Below are 27,148 nucleotides of genomic sequence, written 5' to 3' on the forward strand. Positions count from 1 at the left end.
TGTGGAAATCATTTTATGAAGTTGATAGTTGCTGACAGTAGTGACAACGTACAGTAGACACACACAAGCACAGAAACAGACACCCTAAAACAATGAAATCATCTTTACAGCTGTGACCCTATTCTAAGAAATATACACACCCACAATAGCCCATTCTAACCCAAAATTCTGAGGTTATTAGCCAGACTTGTCACAGGTAAAAAGTAGTCACTGTGACATCAGTGCTCCTATTGGGGGCCTTTGTTACAACCTGTCCTGTTTTAAAACTCTTCGACATAACAGTAGTTAATAGCAACAATACCCATGTGCATCTGATGATACCCACAAGATCATTGTGATCTAAGAACAAATTAAATCCTTGCTCGTAATGTATGTAGTCTGGATTGAGCTCAAGCAGGCAACTATTATGTTCACAAGTTTGTATTACATCAGCATTAAAAAAAACATGATGTTATATTTGTAAGATTTACAACCAGCTATATTATATTCCTGTGATACTATAGGTCCACTGAGGTAAGACATGGTACAGTCGGAAGGCTACTGGTGATTTAATGACAAATCTACACACAAGCAAAAGGATCTCTGTAATTTGTATACTCGGAATAGTTGTAAAAATAACTATAATTATAATAATTATGTCCCACGCATGGTCTATTTGTGAACCAGAAATCTCACGGGAAACTAAGACGTCCTTGGATATACAAAAAAAAGTTAATTGACAGCATTAAAAAAAAGCTCCACTGCATCTACCTCATGAAAGTAGAAATTCATATCTACAAAGATTTTAAAAATAACGGCCAAAGCAGGGATTTACAAGATGGTGCACAAGGTGCAGTGAGTCAGTCTATTCTGCCGTAGATGGGGAGGGGTGCTATCATATAAGAATTATAACACTGACGCTCCAGTCACTGTTACACGTCCATTTCCCTGTCTACCCTCAGTCGTCAGCTTCTCTGGGCTCAGATGAGTTCAAGTGTGTCTGTAGTCAGGGAACTGAATAGCCTTGGCTTTATCAGAGGCACTAGTATAATCAAATGTATATTTCACTATCCTTTACAGATACATTAAACCTTTCCCCAAAAAAGCTGAAAACAAAATCATACAAAAAAACAAACCCAGACTACAACACATAATGTCTGCGTTCAACAGCCTGTAAGCTGCTGAAATAGAAGCCATGGCAACAAACAGACATGACACCCTTCTGGGAAGCAGTTGACTCACTAACTGGGTAAATGGCAGAACTACTGTGAAACAGTGAGTCTACCTTGGAAATCTGAACAACAATTCTAGCTTTGGCCTACCAGGAAGTAGCACCAAGCCAGGCCACACATGTCTATCACAATTGACTGAAAGCACAGATTGCAACTACATGAACACAGGGATGCCAAACCTTCAGTAAAAGAATAGTTTGAACGAGAGGACATTTCTCTGCAAACAGAAGTAACATAATCCTCATAAATACAACACTTGTGAGCCGTGGTTCGGTAGAAAGACATTCAAAAATACTAAATCAACTAAATCAAGAAGAATGAAACAACGTTTGCAGTGAAAACCTGTCTGAAGGTATCCCAACAGCTACAGTATGAGCAGGGTGGAGGGGGACCGTGCTGGGCACAGCAGTCTAGCAGCATGGCCCTCCTGCACTAGAACACTAGGAGATCAGAAGGAATGATTAGACCTAAAAACATTGATGGGGGCTGAGTGAGGGTGTAGACTGGGAGCAGGTGCCTCCAGGGGTGAGGGGTAGAAAAGTGGTCACTGGGGTTGTATGTCGAGGGGCTTCGTCGCTTTAGCTCCTCTTCAGGATTCCTGTGGTACCACCCCAATCAGCTTCTGGCAAAGCGCCGTGGAAGAGACTGGAGAGAGAAACACACCGTAAGTCACAATCACTGTATAATCAGAAACAGACTACAATCATGCAGATAGGTCCAGAGAGTGCATTGAAGCAATTCATAACGGAAACTTACAGATAAACTGAAGGAGCCATTTGGGCTTGTTTTGCCAGCAAACGCCAATGTAGTAGACTGGCACTCCAGTGGCAATGATGCCAAAGCCAATGGCACACTCCACAGGTGTTTTCCAGATGGACACCACGATAAGGAACATACAAGCCAGGACAAAGCTGATAGGCAGCAGGATATTCACCTGGGGGAAACATTTAAATGTGACACTGAATAAATAAACCAGGACAGACAGACACACTGACACTACCGTTAACAAAACACACAGAGAATGACTGGATTCAAACTAAACCCATCTTGAGGGAATTAAAATAGGAAAATATTGTGAAATTGTATGACAGTAATTCGCAAAGCATCTTCATCTACTAAATAGAATATTTAAAATACAATATTTTAAAAGTAGAAGATAATACAGTCGTATGAAAAAGTTTGGGCACCCCTCTGAGGCTGCATAATAATTTACTCTGTCGTCACAGAAAATGATCACAGTGGCATGCCATTCATTTTCTAATAAAAGCTGAGTACTGGGGTATTGTCCAGACAAAGATGTTTAGTGTAGCAATATTAAGTTGTATGAAATTAAATCAGATGTGAAAAATAGGATATGCAAAAATGTGGGCACCCTTTTCATTCTGTTGATTTGAATACCTGTAACTACTTAGCACTGATTAATTGGAACACACAATTGGTTTGGTGAGCTCATTAAGCCTTGAACTTCATAGACAAGTGCATCCAATCATGGGAAAAGGTATTTAAGGTGGCCAATTGCAAGTTGTTGTTCTCTTTGACTCTCCTCTGAAGAGTGGCAACATCGGGGCCTCAAAACAACTCTCAAATGACCTGAAAACAAAGATTGTTCAACATTATGGTTTAGAGGAAGGCTACAAAAATCTATCGCAGAGATTTAAGCTGTCAGTGTCCACTGTGAGGAACATAGTTAGGAAATGGAAGACCACAGGCACAGTTCTTGTTAAGGCCAGAAGTGGCAGGCCAAGTAAAATATCGGAGAGGCAAAGGCGAAGGATGGTGAGAACGGTCAAAAACAGCCCACAGACCACCTCCAAAGACCTACAACATCATCTTGCTGCAGATGGTGTCACTGTGCATCATTCAACAATTCAGCGCACTTTGCACAAGGAGAAGCTGTATGGGAGAGTGATGCAGAAGAAGCCTTTTCTGCACACACGCCACAAACGGAGTCGCTTGAGGTATGCAAACGCACATTTGGACAAGCCAGCTTCATTTTGGAATAAGGTGCTGTGGATGAAACAAAGATTGAGTTATTTGGTCACAACAAGGGACGTTATGCATGGCGGCAAAAGAACACAGCGTTCCAAGAAAAACACTTGCTACCCACAGTCAAATTTGGTGGGGGTTCCATCATGCTGTGGGGCTGTGTGGCCAGTGCCGGTACTGGGAATCTTGTTAAAGTTGAGGGTCGCATGGATTCCACTCAATATCAGCAGATTCTTGGGAATAATGTTGAAGAATCAGTCACAAAGTTGAAGTTACGCTGGCGCTGGATGTTTCAACAAGACAACGACCCAAAACACTGCTCAAAATCTACCCGGGCATTTATGCAGAGGAACAAGTACAATGTTCTGGAATGGCCATCCCAGTCCCCAGACCTGAATATCATTGAGAATCTGTGGGATGATTTGAAGCGGGCTGTCCATGCTCGGCAACCATCAAACCTAACTGAACTGGAGATGTTTTGTAAGGAGGAATGGTCCGAAATACCTTCATCCAGAATCCAGACACTCATTAGAGGCTATGGGAAGCATCTAGAGGCTGTTATTTTAGCAAAAGGAGGCTCTAACAAATATTGATGTGATTTTTTCTATTGGGGTGCCCAAATTTATGCACCTGTCTAATTTTGTTTTGATGCATATTGCACATTTTCTGTTAATCCAATAAACCTAATTTCACTACTGAAATATTACTGTGTCCATCAGTTATTTGATAGATCAAAATGAAATTGCTGATCCAAACACCCAATTATTTATAAATGGAAATCATGGAAATTGTCAGGGGTGCCCAAACCTTTTCATACGACTGTATATAGCAAATGGGCTTCTCTCATCAGTCTTACTGAGGTAAATGCTAAAGGTTAAAACTCTGAGGAGGGTTAGATGTGAAATGCTGAGTAGAGAGGGAAGGGGAGTGTTTGTGCACTATAGTCAAACTCCGATCAGAACACTGACTCACATCCAGCTGAATGTGGAGCATTGGACCAATAACTGACATTTTCAGAGGCTGCCAAATGCAGTCTGATGTTGATCCACACTAACTAACTAAATGAGTACCAGCAAGCGGGTATATGAGAGCGAGATATTCAAAGGCAGAGAGTTGAATGGTCAATGTTGAAGAACCTCTCCAGCCCCTCCTTTATTGTGGCACAGAGCCACTGTAGGGTCATCTGTCCCAAACCCTGTCCCAACACAAACACACAGGACAGATTTATCTGTGATAGATAGAGATCGAGAGAGATCTGAACTGTGCAGCGCTGGCCTCTTTCACTTCACTGCCTCTCTCGGCCACTCCTCTCATTAACACATCGCCATGTCAACCAGACAGATGGGTTCAGGCCATTATAGGTCCATTTTGGGGGCAGGCAGAGGACCCACAGTCACACAAAGGGTCTCTGTGTGTCCAACAGTCCTAGGGCGACTGTCAGTGCACATGCTGCTCTACCTTCTCTAGCCAGCAGCTCATGCCAATGGCAGGTCACACTGCGATCTACGCCGCCAAGTAACCAGTTCAAGCTCCTTCTTTTCTTTCTTCTATCGTCCTCCCTCTCTCTCTCTGGGCTCTATTGGGTGACGATGACATGGACATCGATTAAGGCAGCCCCCCGCACTGCTCTGATTCGGAGGGGTTGGGTTAAATGCGGAAGACACATTTTGGTTGAATTAATTCAGATGTGCAACTGACTAGGCATCCCCCTTCCCTTGCAATGGTAAATCTTACTGTTGGCAGTCGCGCTGTAGGTTTTGATGAATAAACAAGTTGTGGGTGTGTCGACGCATGGCCCCTCACTGGCCAATCGGAGCGTGCTCCATGGCTAAATATGTGGTTGCTTCAAGTAATGTATTTACGAATATTATTCTGCTATAGCTTAGTCCGTTAAATAGCCTGCCCCATATTTGCTAAATATGTTGAACATTTTTGCAGTCTACATTTTTCTAATTGAATTGCTTCCATTTGGAAATACATTGTTAAACATAGGCTAGAGCATTGGTTCTCAAACTTTTTATAGTCCCGTACCCCTACAAACATTCAACCTCCAGCTGCGTACCCCCTCTCGCACCAGGGTCATACGATACATTTATTAAACATAAGAATGAGTGTGAGTTTGTGTCACAACCCAGCTAGTAGGAAGTGACAAAGAGCTCTTATAGGACTAGGGAACAAATAATATAATAATAATCAATAGTTTTGCTCTTTATTTAACCATCTTACATAGAAAACCTTATTTGTTCATCAAACATTGTGAATAACTCACCACAAGTTAACGAGAAGGGTGTGCTTGAAAGGATGCACATAACTCTGCAATGTTGGGTTGTATTGGTGAGAGTCTGTCTTTTTCCACGCACAGTCTGTGCCTGTATTCAGTTTTCATGCTATTGAAGGCCGATAATCCACTCTAACATAGCTACGTGGTTGCAAAGGGCATCAGTGTCTTAACAGCACGATTTGCCAAGGCAGGATACTCGGAGCGCAGCCCAATCCAGAAATCTGGCAGTGGCTTCTGATTAAATTCCATTTTCACAGAACCGCTTGTTGCAAGTTCGATGAGGCTCTCTTGTTCAGATATCAGTAAGTGGACTGGAGGCAGGGCATGAAAGGGATAAAGAATCCATTTGTTTGTGTCATCCGTTTCGGGAAGTACCTGTGTAATTGCGCACTCAACTCACACAGGTGCTTCGCTATATCACATTTGACATTGTCCATAAGCTTGAGTTCATTTACACACAAAAAATCATACAATGATGGAAAGACCTGTGTGTTGTCCTTGTTAATGCAGACTTCTTCACAGCCTCAATTTTGTCCCGCACATTGAATATAGTTAAGTAGAGTCCCTGTCATCCTAGACTCAGATCATTCAGGCGAGAAAAAACATCACCCAGACAGGTCAGTCGTGTGAGAAACCTGTCATCATGCAAGTGGTCAGACAAGTGAAAATGATGGTCAGTAAATAAAACTTTAAGCTCATCTCTCAATTCAAAAAAACGTGTCAATACTTTGCCCCTTGATAACCACCGCACTTCGGTATGTTGTAAAAGCGTTACATGGTCGCTGCCTATATCATTGCATGCTTTAACAAATTTAGCCATTTTCACTGTAGTGTCCAAAACGTCTTTCAAGCTGTCAGGCATTCCCTTGGCAGCAAGAGCCTCTCGGTGGATGCTGCAGTGTACCCAAGTGGCGTCGGGAGCAACTGCTTGCACGCACATTACCACTCCACTATGTCTCCCTGTCATGGCTTTTGCGCCATCAGTACACATGACCTTCTCCCATTCCTCCTCTGGATCATCCAGATGGTCATTGGCAAACTTCAGACGGGCCTGGACATGCGCTGGCTTGAGCAGGGGGACCTTGCGTGCGCTGCAGGATTTTAATCCATGACGGCGTAGTGTGTTACTAATGGTTTTCTTTGAGACTGTGGTCCCAGCTCTCTTCAGGTCATTGACCAGGTCCTGCCGTGTAGTTCTGGGCTGATCCCTCACCTTCCTCATGATCATTGATGCCCCACGAGGTGAGATCTTGCATGGAGCCCCAGACCGAGGGTGATTGACCGTCATCTTGAACCTCTTCCATTTTCTAATAATTGCGCCAACAGTTGTTGCCTTCTCACCAAGCTGCTTGCCTATTGTCCTGTAGCCCATCCCAGCCTTGTGCAGGTCTACAATTTTATCCCTGATGTCCTTACACAGCTCTCTGGTCTTGGCCATTGTGGAGAGGTTGGAGTCTGTTTGATTGAGTGTGTGGACAGGTGTCTTTTATACAGGTAACGAGTTCAAACAGGTGCAGTTAATACAGGTAATGAGTGGAGAACAGGAGGGCTTCTTAAAGAAAAACTAACAGGTCTGTGAGAGTCGGAATTCTTACTGGTTGGTAGGTGATCAAATACTTATGTCATGCAATAAAATGCTAATTAATTACTTAAATCATACAATGTGATTTTCTGGATTTTAGTTTTAGATTCCGTCTCTCACAGTTGAAGTGTACCTATGATAAAAAATTACAGACCTCTACATGCTTTGTAAGTAGGAAAACCTGCAAAATCGTCAGTGTATCAAATACTTGTTCTCCCCACTGTATGTGAATAATGAAAACACGAAGAAAAAAAAAAATATATATATATATTTCAAAGGACTCTCAGTAGACCATTTAAAAGCCCTTTATTCATAGGCTACCTGGTTAATGGCCAGCATTAAAAGACACACCTATGCGATGCTGCTAAACCAGCCTTGATTAAGGGGAGGGTAGGCATTCTTGTTTTTTAATCATATTAAACAAAATGAGAGGAAACCAACAGTTTCCTCTCTTCCATGGGCACTGTGTGTCATGTCTGGATAGGCCTCTGTTCCGCTCTCACCATCCATGCCATTATCAACTGAGTTACCGTTAAGACCTGCATTTTGTGGGTCTTAACTTCCCATTATCGCTGCATGAAATTCTCACTTTTGCACGTGTTTTTAAGGACATACTTCAAATATTGCCACCCCTCCCACATCAGCGCAAGTGAGCCGATGTTCGACAAGTCCAATTTGTAAGTCGCTCTGGATAAGAGCGTCTGCTAAATGACTTAAATGTAAATGTAAGTAAACTGCTGAACCTGGCATTAGGACTGGAAAACGCCAGTGTGACAGTTTTTACATGACTAAATTGAAAATGAACGTGCATCAGCCGCAAACAAAGAGCTCTCTCTCCTTGGTGCCTGATCAGTTGAAAACAGGTTAGAGACATTACACATATTCTCACCTTAATTGGTCGTTCCAGCTCAGGTTTCTTGTAGCGCAGCCACATCATGCCGATTATCGCCATGGCAATACAGAGCCAGTTGAAGAAACTGAAGAAGTTGATGACAGAGAAGATGTCGTTGGAGAAGGCGTACAGCAGCGTCATGAGGCACTGTGAGGGAAGTATGAGAGAGAGATTTGTGAACGTAGCACACAGCAGTGACTATTGTCGACAGGCATGAAAAATTGCTAATAATGACCATAATACTGAGCTTCAATCCTCAGGCTCAATGTTTGACTACAAGTTCCAATATTATGTTTTACTTAGCATATTGAATGATGAGAGCCCTCGATGGTGGTGCAGTTTTGAGAAGCACCTGGTCAGAGAGAGGTTACGTACTGTGAAGATGAGTGACGGCAGAGGGGTCAGCAGGTCGGGGTGGATCATGGACAGCAGACTGGGGAGGTGGCCTTCTCTTGAGCCCACAAAGAACAACCTGACAAAGAGAACAGGGGTTATAGTATTTATACATACACACAAACCAAAAGAGCATACTTGTATATAGCATTGGAGTTGGTGTGTGAATTAATTAGTGTAAGTCAGAGGAGTTTGGTGGGAGGAGCTATAGGAGGACGCGCTCATCGTAATGTCTGGAATGGAGTCAAACATGGCTTTATACTTTTTATACCGTTCCATTAATTCCATTCCAGACATTACACTGAGCCCATCCTCCTATAGCTCCTCCCACCAGCCTCCACTGGTGTAAGTGTGTGTGTGTTTGTGAGTTACCTGGATGATGTAAAGAGAGAGCCATTAACAGAGCCGAAACAGGACAGTCCCACAAACACAGGGATGATCCAAGCCATGGGGCCCAGGTGGTAGTTTCCAAAGTCCTGAAGGACAGAAACACAAACAATATCAGCAAACAAAGTCTGTCTACCAGTCACTGGGCTGTGTGTACTGAGACATACAGTGATGTACGTAACCTGATATTGAGTGTGTACCAGTGGAGACAGACGGTTCTGTACTGTATGTACAGGCTAATCTCGACACCATAAATCCGTCACGAGAGACTAATACAGGCCGGTTCAGTATGGGGGAGAACTCACCACAGCCACAGCCTCAGAGCTGAGCATCTCTTCTGGACTCAGAGTGGTGAAGTAGGCCAGGTTAGTCAGTACGTACACCACAGTGACGATGGGCAGGGAGATGATGATAGCACGAGGCAGGTTCCTGTGGGTGTGGGGGGGGAAGTGGGTTATAGAGTTTAACACGCCACCTCTGACAATACTTCCTTTGTTTACCTACGTCGGAAGAAAATCTGAAGTAATTCTAACTTTGAAACGGGCTGACACAGGAATCGTGTTAACATAAAACATGCATGTACCAGTAATTCTTTTCAAAATGAATAGGTAGTCATTCTTGACCTATAGTATGTTACAAGGAACATGGGCTGCGGTCCAAACACTTAAAAGACACACCCTATCCCCTCAGCCCTCAAATTAAGTTGTCACTGTCTGTCTGATGATGTATCATGACGTCTGACGAGTATACACTTGCAGGGCAAGGGAGGAAGGAATTATTTTTAAGTGGACCACACAATCATCCCGCAATGATTGTGTTTTCAGCCACTGGTAGCTTGTGGGTGCTTTATATGCGCTACAGTCAATTATGAGTGCATGTTGTCACGGCCCCTCTGCATTGCAGGGGCGGTTCCTCCTGCAGGCAGAGGAGGGTTGTTAGTGATTGGAGCCACCTGTGCTCAGGGTATTTAAGCTGCTTCACTAACCACTTTTGTCTCTCTCTCTGCTCCTCCAGGTATGATCCTGTTTTGTTTGTTCCTTTGTAGTTTTACATAGTTTTCACGCAGTCATATTCACACACACAGATTCACGCATCCCTGCACTTTACATACACCCTACATTATGATACTTTCACACCTCATTCCTTTTTCTTTGTTTAAAGTTAATAGTTTTTGGTTTATAATAAAGAACCTTTTTGATTGGCCTATACCTGTTCGTGTCCCCTCATTTTTTGCCACGGGCTATGAGCCGGCCTGTGACAATGTCTACTTATATTAAATATATAATTATTAATATACGCCTGCTGTATGATAGCTAGCAAATTAATTTGCTAACTAACATTAGCCTGCCTAGCTGGAACTTCTGAAAAAGGAAAAATGTATTTCTACAATTTCCAAAACACATTTACTTTTTACGTAGTAGCTAAATGTCTAACTTATTTGCATTCGTTTTTGTTGACTTCTCCATTAAGTTTTCGCAGACTTTTCTTAGCGTATGTACAATTGTCGTGGTTTGAATAATGGGGAGTTTCAGGCCCGGCGTGAACATAATTGTACACTCGCAAAGCCGACTAAAAACGAGGGCTGAGGGTCTTACGTTAAACTTCCCTTGCTTGGCTAATCATTTGGACCACCCTCCAAAATGGTGACGGGGATTCCCCCAAGGGCATAAGGCGAGGGTAAGTGGACAAGGGTGTATCTTTTAAGTGTTTGGACAGCAGCCATGGAACAGTTTGGACACTCACTTGTAAGGTTCAATCATTTCTTCTGTAACAAAGTTCAAGTAATTCCTGCAAGATAAAGAAGACATGGTTTAGATACACAATCAGAACAGAACACTGTAAATCTATTGTAACGTAGACACGCTGTGATTTCATTGAGGGTGAGAGGATATTAAATCATTGCTTTCATATACCATAGATGAACAAAACATAACAGTGGTAAAAAGACCAGGCGGGAGTAAAGAGTGAGACTGTAACCAAGTTTCCATCCACAGTTTTTATGCAAGTAAAGCTGTGATGGAAACAGGAATTTTTGGTACAATTTGGTAAATGCCAGCAGATAATTTGTTCATTTGACATAGTGGGATCTTTGTCTGTAAAATGAATTATGCGAGAAATGGCGGTGGAAATGCCTTTATGCGCAAATATTGATGTAAACGCTACCATATCGAAGTCAACTTGAAACCACACGATGACATGGTGTGTGTTCCTCCCACTACGACTTGGGAAACCATGCAGTTTAAAGTAGGATGCAGATTATACAAGTAATGACCTTTACAGGGTGGTGAAAGTGCAAGATATGAGCTTGATGCTCCTTTCCAATAACATATCAAGGGTCTTATTCTGATGACATGATGATCAATGCTTGACTGCCATTTTGATAAATACAAATATTCTCGCTCTTATCCATCAGGCTACAGGGGCGGCAGGTAGCCTAGTGGTTAGAGCATTGGGCCAGTACCCGAAAGGTTGCTAGATCGAATCCCCAAGCTGACGAAGTAAAAATCTGTCGTTCTGCACCTGAACAAGGCAGTTAACCTGCTGTTCCTATGCCGTCATTGTAAATAATAATTTGTTCTTAACTTACTTGCCTAGTTAAATTAAAATAAGTTCATGTAGACTGGAGCTTTGTGCCAAGACCAAGGCGCATTTGCTATTTAAAACTATCGGTAGAGTTGAAAATACAAATGGAAACACATTGAACATTAGATTCAAGTTCAGTGGAAACACACCACTTGTGGAAGAATTTGCATATTTCATTTATGCAGATTTTAGAATATTTGCATGCAAATGTTGCCAATTGGATGGGAGCTAGTGAGGAGAAAGCGGGACGGGGAAAGAGGGAGTGAACACCAGGCATGGGGATTAGTCTGAACAGACTTTTCAATTCACTTAGGAGGACTGACTTAAGAACTCTAAGAGGGTGTTTACAATGGGATTAGAATGGACAATGCTGGCCTAGTGTTCAATAGTCCTGGATGTCAGTCAAGTTCTAGTTCTCTGTACTTACCAGCCCCCATACGCAAACAGACCACTGTACAGGGCCAGACCAATGTTCCCAAAGTCGTAATTTGAATTCTTGAAAGAATTTTCTGGTAGGAGGTTCACTGTGTCACCTGGAAGGAGAGAAAGGGAGTTGGAAAGTTAAGACCAAAGTTGACTGAATCATTGAACACAAAGTGGACAGAATCAGTATCCCTATAAATTGTGTCAGAGCAGGGTCCTGGAATGATAAAACACTAGATAACAAATGCACCATGACCAACTTGAAACCGTTCAAATAGTGCAGGGCTAGATATATGTACGCAGACAAAATATCACTAATATAATTTAGAGCTTGTTCAAAAGGCTGTGAGCATGCGTGGTTTAAAATTTAATCTAGAGGTTGGCCGATTTTAATTTGGTCAGATTTCAAGTTTTCATAACAATCGTAATCTGCATTTTTGTATGCCGATTATGGCCGATTGCATTCCACGAGGAGACTGCGTGGCAGGCTGACCACCTGTTACCTTGGCTCCTTGCTGCACTCGTAAGTTGCTAGCTAGCATTAAACTTATCTTATAAAAAAACAATCAATCTTAACATAATCACTAGTTAAACTACACATGGTTGATGATATTACTAGTTTAACTAGCTTGTCCGGCGTTGCATTTAATCAATGCGGTGCCTGTTAATTTATCATCGAATCACAGCCTACTTCGCCAAACGGGTGATGATTTAACAAATGCGCATACGTGAAAGAAGAACAATCATTGCACCAATGTACCTAACCATAAACATCAATGCCTTTCTTAAAATCAATACACAAATATATATTTTTTTAAAACCTGCATATTTAGTTAAAATAAATTAATGTTAGCAGGCAATATTAACTAGGGAAATTGCGTTCAGTGCAAGCAGAGTCAGGGTATATGCAGCTGTTTGGGCCGCCTGGCTCATTGCGAACTGTGTGAAGACCATTTCTTCCTAAATTTGCCAGAATTTTAAATAATTATGACATAACATTGAAGGTTGTGTCATAATAGAAGGTTTTGTCATAAATAGTCCTTTAGACTTAGGGTTGCCACCCGTTAAAATACGGAACTTTTCTGTATTTCACTGAAAGAATAAACGTTTTGTTTTCAAAATGATCTTTTCTGGATTTGACCATATTAAAGACCAAAGGCTCGTATTTCTGTGTGTTATAATTAAGTCTATGATTTGATAGAGCAGTCTGACTGAGCGGTGGAAGGCAGCAGCAGGCTCGTAAGCTTTCATTCAAACAGCACTTTACTGCGTGTGTCAGCAGCTCTTCGCAATGCTTGAAGCACATGACTTCAAGCCTATCAACTCCCGAGATTAGGCTGGCAATACTATAGTGCCTATAAGAACATCCAATAGTCAAAGGTGTATGAAATACAAATGGTAGAGAGAAATAGTCCTATAATAACTACAACTTCTTAACTGGGAATATTGAAGACTCATGTTAAAAGGAACCACCAGCTTTCATATGTTCTCATGTTCTGAGCAAGGAACTTAAACGTTGGCTTTTTTACATGGCACATATTGCACTTTTACTTTCTTCTCCAACACTGTGTTTTTGCATTATTTAAACCAAATTGAACATGTTTCATTATTTATTTGAGACTAAATTGATTTTACGTATTATATTAAGTTAAAATAAAAGTGTTCATTCAGTATTGTTGTAATTCTCATTATTACAAATAAATATATATATAGAAAAATCGTCTGATTAATCGGTATCGGCTTTTTTTTTGTCCTCCAATAATCGGTATCTGTCGACCTCTACTTTAATCCCCTACCGTCCACAGTAATGGGGATTTCACTGATTCCACAACTCAGGGGGCTACCTGTTAAAAAAAGGTAAACGTGAAGCGTATGCCTGAGGGAACACACCAGGGATGGACATTCCAACAGTACTAGCTGGCCCAAAGAGCCAGACATTCTGTGAACAAACAATTCCCAGAGTGTTGTTTCAGACAGGGGCCCATGCTTAACCAGGACAAACACTGGGCCGTGAGAACCCCCATGTCCCTCTTCGTGTAGGACCATGACCTACCACCTTTATTGTCCCCCAACTCTAAGCCTAAAGCCTGCATGACGTCCCAACATGGTAAGGGTCTTCCCAAAGTTCTGCAACGTCAGCTAGTCCACTGAAACTCTATGACACAAATATATTGGTTGCGCGGCCTCCACTTCTTACCAGCGTGAGTCAAGGTGCAAAGAATGTATTCATAATTGAAATGGAAAATGCTCAACGCTCGCTCACCATTAAGAATTCATTGTTTTATTTAAGCAAGGTTAAAATAAACTTTTCAGCCTTCAATGGCCTTCAGCAGAATAATCAGAACAAGGGATTGGACAAGTTCATAAAGGGCGTGGGGAAGACAATTAGGAAGAAAACGCTATTCAGCTGGTGGTGCAAATGAGAGTGTGGTAGACTATACAGGTTGGTCCTCAGGGTGAGGGGTACTGTGGTCAATGTCTACACCTGTTTTGTGGACGTGTACATCCAGGAAGTTCAGACCTCCCTCGTCATGTTCCATAGTGAAATGCAGGTGTCCCGAGTTGCAGGTTAGAAAGTTTGGTACAATCCTTATGCCCATGGCGTTCCTCTCTCCATGGCAGGAAGTAGGCATCGTCAAGGATGGCACCAAAATTCACAATTGAGTTCGTTGTCTGTAGCTTATGCCTGCCTGCCTGCCTATACCATACCCCCACCATGGGGCACTCTGTTCACATCGTTGACATCAGCAAACCGCTTGCCACACGATGCTATACACGCCGTCTGCCTGGTACAGTTGAAACCGGGATTCATACGTGAAGAGCACGGTTCTCCAGGGTGCCAGCGGCCATCGAAGATGAGCATTTTCCCACTGAAGTCGTTTATGATGCAGAACTGCAGTCAGGTCAGGTCCCTGGTTTCTGACAGTTTGTGAAGAAATTCTTTGGTTGTGCAAACCCACAGTCTCGGACGATCCAAAAGGTGAAGAAGCTGGATGTGGTCCTGGGCTGGTGTGGTTACGCATGGTCTGCGGTTGTGAATCCGGTTGGACATACTGCCAAATGGTTTTTCACTATTTGCCCCCATCTTTATCACTAGAAAAGGTACATCTACAAACCCCACTCAGATAAGGCTAACATTGGAATCCTTTTCTTTGTTTTCTTTGTCAAGAGAGATACTGGCTTGGCCCACAGCACTAGGTTCTCCTAATTTGGAGCCAGCTATTATTTGGTCAAGATAAAACAGTGGCCTAATAGTTTAAAACTTCTTAATACAATATCAGTGGATAGTTAACAGCAACTTTTTATTGGTCACATACACATAAACTCAGCAAAAAAAGAAACGTCACTTCACTGTCAACTGCGTTTATTTTCAGCAAACTTAACATGTGTAAATATTTGTATGAACATAACAAGATTCAACAACTGAGACATAAACTGAACAAGTTCCACAGACATGTGAATAACAGAAATGGAATAATGTGTCCCTGAACAAAGGGAGGGTCAAAATCAAAAGTAACAGTCAGTATCTGGTGTGGCCACCAGCTGCATTAAGTACTGCAGTGCATCTCCTCCTCATGGACTGCACCAGATTTGCCAGTTCTTGGTGTGAGATGTTACCCCACTCTTCCACCAAGGCACCTGCAAGTTCCCAGACATTTCTGGGGGGAATGGCCCTAGCCCTCACACTCCGATTCAATAGGTCCCAGACGTGCTCAATGGGATTGAGGTCTGGGCTCTTCGCTGGCCATGGCAGAACACTGACATTCCTGTCTTGCAGGAAATTATGCACAGAACGAACAGTATGGCTGGTGGCATTGTCATGCTGGAGGGTCATGTCAGAATGAGCCTGCAGGAAGGGTACCACGTGAGGGAGGAGGATGTCTTCCCTGTAACGCACAGCATTGAGATTGCCTGCAATGACAACAAGCTCAGTCCGATGATGCTGTGACACACCGCCTCGGTGTAACGCTCATTCCTTCGACGATAAACGCGAATCCGACCATCACCCCTGGTGAGACAAAACCGCGACTCGTCAGTGAAGTGCACTTTTTGCCAGTCCTGTCTGGTCCAGCGACAGTGGATTTGTGCCCATAGGCGACGTTGTTGCCAGTGATGTCTGGTGAGGACCTGCCTTACAACAGGCCTACAAGCCCTCAGTCCAGCCTCTCTCAGCCTATTGCTGAGTCTGAACACTGATGGAGGGATTGTGCGTTCCTGGTGTAACTTGGGCAGTTGTTGTTGCCATCATGTACCTGTCCCGCAGGTGTGATGTTCGGATGTACCGATCCTGTGCAGGTGTTGTTACACGTGGTCTGCCACTGCGAGGACGATCAGCTGTCCGTCCTGTCTCCCTGTAGCGCTGTCTTAGGCGTCTCACAGTACAGATGTTGCAATTTATTGCCCTTGCCACATCTGCAGTCCTCATGCCTCCTTGCAGCATACCTAAGGCACGTTCACGCAGATGAGCAGGGACCCTGGGCATCTTTCTTTTAGTGTTTTTCAGAGTCAGAAGGAAGGCCTCTTTCGTTTCCTAAGTTTTCATAACTGACCTTAATTGCCTACAGTCTGTAAGCTGTTAGTGTCTTAACGACCGTTCCACAAGTGCATGTTCATTAACTGTTTATGGTTCAATGGGAAACATTGTTTAAACCCTTTACAATGAAGATCTGTGAAGTTATTTGGATTTTTACAAATTATCTTTGAAAGACAGGGTCCTGAAAAAGGGAAGTTTCTTTTTTTACTGAGTTTATTTAGCAGATGTTATTGCGGGTGTAGCGAAATGCTTGTGTTCCTAACTACAAAAGTGCAGTAGTATCCAACAATTCACAACAGTACACACAAATCTAAAAGTAAAATAATGGAATTAAGAAATATATAAATATTAGGACGAGCAATGTCGGAGTGGCTTGACAGGTAGATACGATTGGCAGTTACGTGATTAGCTACAGGGAGACTGTGGGAATTTGATTATGATTTGATACCTAGTCAGTTTTACAACTGAATGCATTCAACTGAAATGTGTCTTCTGCATTTAACCCAACCGCTCTGAATCAGAGAGGTGCGGGGGGCTGCCTTAATCAACATCCACGTCATCGGCACCTGGTGAACAGTGGGTTAACTGCCTTGCTCAGGGGCAGAACAACAGATTTTTACCTTGTCAACTCGGGGATTCGATCCAGCAATCTTTTGGTTACTGGCCCATCGCTCCTACCCGCCAGGAAGTGGGCGTATGTGTGTTGTATTTGGGGAGGGGTTAAAGTTGGTCACAGCAGCACAATGAGCAGCTGGGTCAGGTTGTAAATAAACCATTAAGAGATCCCGTTACAATACTGACTACCGTTCCTTCAACTGAGCCAGCAGAAAGAAATGTGATGGCAAAACTATTGCAGTGCTGCCTATTTCATAAGCAGCCAAGGGGAGATGCACTGAGACCGAGATGTACACATGAAAAATACACATTAAAGACACGCAGACAAGGAATGTCCCTACAGAGCCTCCTGACTGGCTCCAAAAGACAAACAAAAACACTTTTGATTGAAAAGGAACTGGACTATTGCAGTAGCCTAATCAGATTAGTTTTTAACAATCGTGTTGCCATTAACCTGCTTGAGCCTATTGCCAAATGAAGGAATGACCCAGAATCTTATACTTAATCCGTTTACCCTAGGTGACTGCCCAGTATAGACAACAGGTGGTTTAAAATGCACTGAAGTGAGCATGTCTCTGTCAGGAAAAGAGAAAAAGGACAAGAGGAGCGTTCATTTGACCTCTGTCGTTAGATGTATCTCTCCAACCCAGTGGCGTCCCACCCAGATAAGACAAGACCAGACCAGAGCAGTCCAGCTCTGGAAGAGCCTCCTCCATACCACAGCCATGAGCTGGCAGCAGGAGGACCGTGATAATTCGATACATGCTATTTCACAACACTGAGTTTGTCACAGGGCAATAAAACTATCACACGCACACATCCCGACAGACAAAGAAATACAGATATAGACACACTTAAGTAATTTAGCAGATGCTCTGACACATAGGGACTTACAACAAGTTCATTCAAGTAAAGACAACCACTACCATGATCATTGCAAGTAAAACCTTCATCAAAAATGTCCTCTATTAGAAAGATCAGTCCGTGTTAGAATGAACAAGAAACAATTAAGTGTTTAAAGTTGCTGTTTTTTGTGAAACTTTTTGTGAAAAGCAGACAGTAACCAATGATCATTGGGGCCTACAAGAGATTAATTTACAAATGCATTGTGAGAAAACGCCCATCTGACATAAGCCCCTCACCAACTTCCACTCCCACCCAGCACTAACATATTGACCCTGCAGACACAGACACCCATAGCTCTTCTTTATTTAAATATATTTTCCCCCCTTAGAGCCTGCCATTCATCTGTCTGTGACCACTGGCAGAGTCAGACAGGACCGTGCAGATGGAGGGGAGGAGAGTGGGGCTTCTGTTGAAGACAGAAGATAGAGAGCCGGGGAACCATATTTAACTCTGAATGATTGATAGTATTAAATCTACCTAGCCGTATTATAGTGTCTGACAAAAATAGCTAAAAGTCCACCACCAATGTTACGGTTGATTCAATCTAGTCTGGTGCTTTAAGCAAGAGCTCCCCCACTGGACAAGGATGTCAGTTCAACATCTAGTTTTGATTTACATTCGGTTGAGATGTCAACTAATGTGAATTCAATGCGAAATCAACAAAACATTTCACCATGCCGTTGGATTTAGGTTCAAAGTTGGGTGAAAAAGAACACAAAATGCCCTTACATTGACTTTTTACAAATCCAATGAGTTTTCATCGTTGATTTAACGTCATCACATTGATTTCTTGGGTTGATATGACATGAAAACAACGTTGATTAAACCTGTTTTTTCCCAGTGCTCTGGCCTGCAAAGAAATTCTCTCTCATACACTTCACCCTTAACTTCATGTGCCAGCTCAACTTCAAATGCATCCAAATATACAACCAGGAGAAGGGAAAGAGATGTGATAACAAGGAGGCCAACAGGAAAGAACAGGACCAGCCATGGTTACACAGCAGGCCATGACTACACATATTCACCCAACAGAGGGTATCTGGCCTCTAAGGCCACAGGGTTACCTGGGAAAGGTTAGCAGTCTCAGAAACGGTTCCCTGAGCAGCATTGCAAATGTATGCATCTTAAACATTGCAGTCTTGGTACACTGAAGGGGGGGGGGGGGGGGGGGGCATGCCTCTGGTAAGTAGGGTGGCACCTCTCTGGAAGCTGTTTAGTTAAGCTTGAATCACTCATTTGCTCCCATGCACTAACCACACACTTCTGTAAAGGAATTCTCATTTGCTTACTTGCTACAGTAAAACATCAGGTTACAAAATCTCAAGCATCTCCAGGACAAAGGTTTTAAAAAGTGCAATTCCTTGCACTTCAACAGTACCTATTATTCTAACATAATTACTTTTACATAACATTAAATCAGTCTGACTGGAAGACTTGTTTGTTTTCCTTCAAGGTGGCCCATAAGCCCAGTCTGGGCACTGAATCAGTCCACACTGATCTCTCAATCAGTACTGACTGGCCCTCAGCTCTCCTTCCTCCCGCAGGACAATGGAGTAGTGTTTTACTGTTGGAACATGATAACGTTGTTTTTTATGCCTCTCATTTGGGCTGAACATCTTAATTGAACCAAAACACTAGTGGATTGAATGGTGATGTCTGTTTGACTTATATCGCTAAAAGTTAATGATCATAATCTTATGAAGATAACTTTCCTTAGGACCCCAGTTGGGACCCTTGAGTTGGGAACAGGATGGGTATAATATTGATTATTTGTTTGCCATTTCTTTTATCCATTCTGTTCTTACTTAGTGCAACATGAGGTGTTTTTCCTGGTTCTGTGATAGCAGCAGCATCCTGTGCTCTCAAAGACTGACTCATGTTTAAGCTGCTGAGATATGAAGCTGCCTTTGTGCGTCTAGAAATTATAGGGCGTATTTGATAGTGCTCATAAAAAAATGTTACAGCTACCATTTTGTATAATGTTGCTATGATTGCTATAATGTTGCTATGATTATTTTGCATGCATGTCAATTGTATTTAAAAAAAATAAAAAAATAATTGTGCACATGATTCTTCAAGATATCCAGCAGGTTTATCTCTCTGGTCACCCCCAAAACCAATTCTTCCTTTGGCCGCCTCTCCTTCCAGTTCTCTGCTGCCAATGACTGGAACGAACTACAAAAATCTCTGAAACTGGAAACACTTATCTCCCTCACTAGCTTTAAGCACCAGCTGTCAGAGCAGCTCATAGATTACTGCACCTGTACATAGCCCATCTATAATTTAGCCCAAACAACTACCTCTTTACCTACTGTATTTATTTATTTATTTTGCTCCTTTGCACCCCATTATTTCTGTCTCTACTTTGCGCTTTCTTCCACTGCAAACCAACCATTCCAGTGTTTTAAGTTTTATTTTACTTGCTGTGTTGTATTTACTTCGCCACCATGGCCTTTTTATATTTTTATTTATTTATACATATATTTGTTTGCCTTCACCTCCCTTATCTCACCTCACTTGCTCACATTGTATATAGACTTATTTTTTTTTTTCACTGTATCATTGACTATATGTTTGTTTTACTCCATGTGTAACTATGTGTTGTTGTATGTGTCGAACTGCTTTGCTTTATCTTGGCCAGGTCGCAATTGTAAATGAGAACGTGTTCTCAATTTGCCTACCTGGTTAAATAAAGGTTAAATAAATAAAAAATAAATAAAAAAATTAAAATATAGTGTTTTATAAGCTCATATGAAACTGAAATAAAATCAATCATGATAATGCTTGATCCTGCTAGTCAACAGGAAGAAGACTTCTATTTGCCAGCTCCCAGTTTTTTAAAAGTTACCTATCAGATAGGATTAAATGCATAACAATAGAATGAATAGAACGGATGAATCATTGACTTGAATGGGGACTCATGTTCTTTACATTCTATTTCTATACATTTAATCCTATCCGATAGCCGAATTCCGGATAGATAACTTTAGAAAAACCTGGCCCTGGGCTAAGCCAGTTACTTCACTCTCTTGGGGACACCCTCCATATATGGGGAAATACCTTATTGGCAATGAAGGCCACGCCAACTTCCTGCACTGGATCACCTGACACATCGTTATTGGGCCTGACTTATAATATATAACAATATATGCCATTTAGCAGACACTTTTATCCGAAGCAGGAATCGGACTACCCTTGCGTTACAAGCGCCATGCTCTACCAACTGAGCTACAAATGACCACTTCCTTTCCCGTCGCATGGCACTTTATGGCTTGTCTGTTTAGTTTTCACTGTGTACCTCCTCCTGTAAAGTGCATTATGATGAGTGTGTTAGTGATTTTGTGTGGCTGTATCTTACCTTTGCCAATCTTCACAAAACCAATAATGATGATGAGGCCCAAGGCAAAGAGCTTGGCAGCTGCAAAGGCATCCTGGACCCGCGTGGCTGCCTTCACACTGTAGCAGTTTATAGCAGTCAACAGCACTGGGGAAAGACAGAGAAAGAGACAGTGTGTGAGAGTTATGCCTTTTTATTACTGTCTACATGAATGAGCTAAATAAAATCTTTACAAATTCTCCAACCTTTTCTAAGCTCAGTAAGCCCAATAAATCCTGCAGAAGGTACTAAATGTTCGCGTAGCATCCCCTCAGCACGCACAGCGGTACCCTGAGGCTAGGGTTGGGAAACCCCAGCACCCAGCCCACATTATATATGTGATCGGGCGGCAGGTAGCCTAGCGTTTAAGAGTGTTGGGCCAGTAAACCGAAAGGTCGCTGGTTCGAACCCCCAGAGCCGACTAGATGAAAAATATGTTGAGGTGCCCTTGAGCAAGGCACTTCACCCTAATTGCTCCTGTAAGTCACTCTGTACAAGAGCGTCTGCTAAATAACTAAAATGTAAATGATCAGTGCGTTGGACCGCTGTGAGGTGTGTCATGTGGCACAGAGGGTGGAATAGTTCAGAGACCCAGTAAACAGATTCTTGTTGGAATAAAATCAAGGCCCTCCCCCTGTCCCTCTGACTCCCCATTAAAAAAGATTAACTAACGAACACTTCAAAAAACCATAAATAAAATCAGCCTGGGCAACAATGGGGAACCAAACAGAACAAAGAGGGCCTGTGTGGGAGTACAGTATAGATTGGGAGGAATGGCACACACACAGACATGAAAACACACACTCACACAGAGCGAGAATGAGAGAGCAGACCTTCTGCCACTGGGATCAGAGTAAAGGGACTACCAAGGCAAAAAGGCTTCAGTCTCAGCCTCCCAAACAAATGACATGGACTGAACCTGAGGTTTCAACCCACAACCCGCTAAAGAAGCCAGACAGAGCCAGCCAGGGGGCCACTGTGTTAAACCTCACTACTGTGGAACTATACATTAAACTAAAGCACGGCGACCTAATAACTACTAAACACCAAATCAATCACTGGAACAATAACACAGACGGTCAGACAAACATCCTAGCCTAGCACAACTCAATGGATTAGCAAAACTGCATGGAACAGTATTGTGGATAATAGAAGCTTAGCTATCCTGATTGACCATGTCAACTCTAGTCTAGACCAACAACATCTTGGCTTCAACCCTATCTCTAATCTATATATGTGCCCTGGCTTGGCTGCCACTCTATCTCAGTCTGTATCATGTGGTCACTGTTGGGGATTACACGCTCAGAAAAGGGATTAGAGACTAGAGCAGGCACTATACCATATGACGTTCACACACACATTCCTGCACCTTAATCAGGCATTCATACCAGTGGAGGCTACTGAGGGGAGAACGGCTCATAATAATGGCTGGAATGGAGTCAATGGAATGGTATCAACCACATGGTTTTCATGTGTTCGATACCATTCACTCCATTCCATCCATTCTACTCCATTCCAGCCTTCATTATGAGCCGTCCTCCCCTCAGCAGCCTCCACTGGTTCATACCCCCAACAGAGAAATGTATGCTACAAGAGAGATGGGTACAAAAGGGGCAAAAGTCTGTAACAGAGAGATGGAATTGGAGCACAGAAAGAAAAGTCTGCTTGAGATAACTAGCAATCTCCACAATGTGAGAATGTTTTTGATTTGTTGGCTAATTAATGCAGAGCTCAAACTAATCCACCCATAATCCCAACTGGCTAACTACTATCCAACACTGCACAACAGTAGTGCTGAGCGATAAGTGCTTTTTAAGGTCTGTTCGGTTTTGGTTCGATTATAAGAAAAGGTTATCCATTTCGGTTTCTATTATATGGGTTGAATGCTGTAACACAGAATGCAACAATAAAACAAAGTCCCATGATGGTAGTGACTGCTCACCGCTGCTTATCACTTATTAACCATCATTATTCACATTACTTTACTTTAATCAAATATTTTAGTTGTTGTGTGTATTACATTTGTTTTATTTGATGACTTTCTTATTTCATTCCAAGTCATCTCATCCCTATAGAGCTGCTGCATATGCAGTTTGACAAAAATCACTATTTTGTAGTACTCCAAAGTAAATAAGGCCTGCTTTTATGACCGCTGAATGCCAACTATTAATCACTTAGATCATGTATTTTCAGGTAGAGATACTGTACCTCGCGAAGCAACAGCTGCTCTCTATATCCCCTCACGATCGTGCATTATTCTGCCTCTTCCGTAGCAGGCATAAAATAAACACAGACTACAAATGCGTTTTATGCGCTAAACTATGTAGAATATTGGCCTGTTGGAAACTACAACATCATACAGTTCAGACTGGATCATCTACGTGTTGAACTTCACAGTGCCACCTGACTCACAAAAACATTTATAGAACAACTCTTACTGAATGTGTAGGCCTATAAGCTGTCCAAATTGGTTCGTTGGAGAATACAAGATTGTTTATTTGTATACCAGAGCATATGATATCAACAAAGTGATAAAGTATAGTGTCAAAACTTAATACATCCCTTCATCATACTGATATTGAACATAGTGAGTCACATCACACGCCTTTCTTTTATTTTATAATTACTGTCGTTTAAACCCCGCGCAATAAGGGTCCATGAGAATAATGTGCGCAAGATGTGTAACTGAATTAATGTTATTTGCATATTATGGGGAAACAATCATTTATTGTAGATGATGTTTTATATTTGTATTGTATTTACATTATTTTCCTTATTTTAATTTTAATTATTAATTATCTGGAGAGAAATAAAATGTCCATGTGAGTGTGATCAGACCATATGGCGCCTGGGTAATGCTGCCAAAACGCCGACCTCTACCAACCAAAGATGATGAAATAACGCGCTATTTTTTCAACAGTTCCATTCAACTACAGTAGACCTAGCCTACAGAGTTTCCGTTTGGGTGAGTGGCGTGCGCACTGCCAATAGAACAGTGTCGCAGTGAGTAGGCCTAGGCTACCTGTTTTCAAGATTTTGGCACCATATATCAACATAGTCCAGGAAATTACAAAATTAAGTTTCATTAAAAATACTTTTATAAAACAGTGTCTGTTGGAAGATACATTTGCATACTACGAAATCCTGACGTGGCGCCATGCGTAAAGGAGGATGCAACGTGTGTATCAACCACCTGATATAGTAGCACTGAGTTTGCGAATAGTAAATTGAATCAGAATGGCTACTTACAGATGCAAAGACAGGCGATCAGCTTCGCTCCATTCTCGGGTACAGGGCAGTCAGGGAAGATTGGCTTGAGAAGGTAGGTAGCGAAGACGTACGCGACAATGTACTGCGATGACGGGCGGATGATGAGCAACTCGATCCACAGTTTCAGGAAAGCCGGCAGGGAACCATACACTTCAAGGATGTAAGCATAGTCTCCACCTGATTTGGAAATAGTGGTGCCCAGCTCAGCATAACACAGTGCACCTATGGTTGAAAACACGCCACACACTGCCCAAACGACAAGGGACAGTCCGACGGACCCGGCTTCCTTCACCACTCCAGTCGGGGTCACAAAGATACCCGAGCCGATGATGGTACCCACTATGATAGCTACGCCATTCACCAGGGTAATGGTTCTTTCTAGGACAACCTTCTCTTCCCCGGGTACCTTATCCGGGCTTCCCATCCGGCTTGAGTTTCCATTCTCTCCTCCGACTGGAGAGAGCATCTTCTCCGTAACCTCCTTGTCTTCCACATCCCGTTCGCCTGACGAATTCGAATATCTTTTCTTTAAACTTGACATTGCTCGCTCCTGTGGGGACACGGCTTTTTGCTTGGTGTCTGTGTCTCTCCTTGTTTTTTTTTTCTTCTCCGATGTAATGTTTATGATCCTGTCTGTCGCTCCTGAAGCGCAAAGACACGATGCTGACACAGAAACACGTGCTCTGTGCTGTGTCACGGAACTCTGTGTATAAAGGATTTTAGTATAAAGCTTCATGGTCTGTCTAGGACAGCCTCTTCCTTTTCTCCTTTCATGACAGCGTCACAAATCCACCCCACATACTGCTCAATGCGAGACCAAAGTTTTTGCGCCCTCTAGTGATGCTTTGGCCTCAAAGGATGTCTCAGACAGGGCCAAACTGCCAGACTAGCTGAACTGGTTTTATTGGTACCCTCAAGGCATTAGTGAATTGTAATACTAGAAAGGGCATTGTGGCGAAGAAACAGAACGTGCCTCTTTCTCCACAAATCTCCCGCCAATCCGTGCGAATTAATTGTTCCATGGTGTGAATTGTTTGTCCTTTGTTTATTAATGTTTAACCAATATCCCGTTAATCTTTGCCATTTCCAGTCATTTCTCATAGTTCATATTATTACATTCATTTAGCCTACGGCTTTATTTCTTTAAGTGGACACGTTATTTGGATAGCTCACAAACTGTGCTACACTTGTGTGAAAGGAGATAAGGTTTATTTAATTATATTTACCAGTTTTCTGTCCATTTCTTAATTGTCTTTGGTTTGGAGTGCTTCATGTGTGCATGATAGCCTATTTATTTATTTATTTTAACTTTTTGGATTATATATTTTTTTGTATTGCTCGGTAGGCTATTATTACTGCACTGTTGGAGCCAGACACACAAGCATTTCGCTGTACCTGCGATAACATCTGTACATGTTTTTATTTTTCTGGCTCTCAGTCAGGTAGGCCTAATGTTGTGTGAACTCGCGCGTTGTGTGCATAGAAGTACCTGCTAAGTTTATAGCAGGGGTTCGCAAACTTTTTTGTCCCAAGACCCTATTTTGATATCTGAAAATGTTCTCAACCCCAACCATGTGGAATTTAAAAAGATAATTAACAGCCAATGTGAACTTTTTTTTTGGGGCTATGACAGTCAATTGAAACACATTCAAACAGTATTCAAACATAATGTTAATGTGGGGCTCTAACAGTCAATTGCTAATTAGTCTGAATTAATGTATCTTTTCTCACCACCACTAATGAGATGGGTGTGATTGATGTATGTCGCCTCGGAGATTCTCAAAGTCAAGGGGCGTGGTCAACAGTGTTCACCTCATCTCTGCTGTCACATCCAACCTGGATTGATATCTGGTGTTAATGCAGCTGAGAGCACTGAATCCAGCTTCACACAGATATGAGCTGGTGAAGGGTACCATGCGTCTGAGGGTGCTTTCAAGACAAATGGGAACTCAGAAAAATACGAAGTCAAATCATGATTTCAGTGATCTACAGGTCGGAAAGTTGAAGCTCTAGAAGGAGGAGGTCGCACAAGATGGCGACGAGAGCAGCAGCATCCCTGTGAACTCTGAGACAGTTATGGAGTACCACATGTTTCATTGATTTATTGAACCACAAACATATTTACATTATGAAAGGAATTTAACAATGTGACTTTTGAACCAAAATCAATAAGATTTAAGTGCTGGTTGAGACCCAAAAGCAAACTTTCTCTGTGCATCTGTTGGCTAGCCAGTCTGGTTAGCCAAGTAGCTAGATATCTAAATTACTGCCTGTACTATAAAAAACAAACTATTTTTTTTAGCTAGCTATTTGTTTAGTTAACGTTAGCTTTGCGAGTGATGATGCCAAAGAGGGATTCTAGTAAAGTCAGAAAAGCTGCTTTTGAAGGACTTTGTACTCCTTTAACTGACACACCTATCAAGAGTCCTAACCCAACGAAAGTGCGCTGCACTAGGGAGAAGGGCGAGATTATGAAGGATACCGTTTCAAATGCTGACATCCTGAAAGCGGTCACGGCGCTGTTGACCCATTTTACAGCCCTCAAACAAAAGATCAAAGAACAGAGGCTATTACCAACATATGTGATGAGCTGAAAGGGGTGAAAATTAAAGTTAACATAAATTAGGATAATGTGAAGAAAATTACAAGCCGTGTTACAGAGTTGCAAGAAAGAAGTGAGGAGGCTGAAAGGTACAGTAGGAGGTGGAA

The 27,148-nt window shown here is 42.3% G+C and overlaps 1 protein-coding gene across 1 annotated transcript; it reads right to left on the reverse strand.

The window, feature by feature from the left end:
- On the reverse strand, positions 1-25,217 carry LOC139539770 (large neutral amino acids transporter small subunit 1-like). The gene is made up of 10 exons (XM_071343048.1): positions 24,419-25,217; positions 21,152-21,277; positions 11,743-11,848; positions 10,476-10,520; positions 9,038-9,161; positions 8,718-8,821; positions 8,328-8,424; positions 7,950-8,099; positions 1,968-2,145; positions 1-1,856 (listed from the first exon to the last, which is right to left on the reverse strand). The coding sequence occupies exons 1-10, from the start codon at positions 25,173-25,175 to the stop codon at positions 1,801-1,803; spliced, it is 1,743 nt and encodes a 580-aa protein (XP_071199149.1). The 5' UTR covers positions 25,176-25,217; the 3' UTR covers positions 1-1,800.
- Between the last annotated feature and the right edge of the window lie 1,931 nt (positions 25,218-27,148).

Source organism: Salvelinus alpinus, chromosome 15, assembly GCF_045679555.1.
Source record: "Salvelinus alpinus chromosome 15, SLU_Salpinus.1, whole genome shotgun sequence".
Taxonomy (NCBI): Eukaryota; Metazoa; Chordata; class Actinopteri; order Salmoniformes; family Salmonidae; genus Salvelinus; species Salvelinus alpinus.

Bases quoted from the DNA above. Each gene is read 5' to 3' on its own strand.
- LOC139539770 (XM_071343048.1), bottom strand. From the start codon at position 25,175: ATGAAGCTTTATACTAAAATCCTTTATACACAGAGTTCCGTGACACAG. The intron at 10,521-11,742 runs GTAAGTACAGAG...TTTATCTTGCAG, and splicing joins CTGTTTGCGTATGGGGGCTG to GAATTACTTGAACTTTGTTA. The intron at 9,162-10,475 runs GTGAGTGTCCAA...CCACACCCACAG, and splicing joins GAAATGATTGAACCTTACAA to GAACCTGCCTCGTGCTATCA.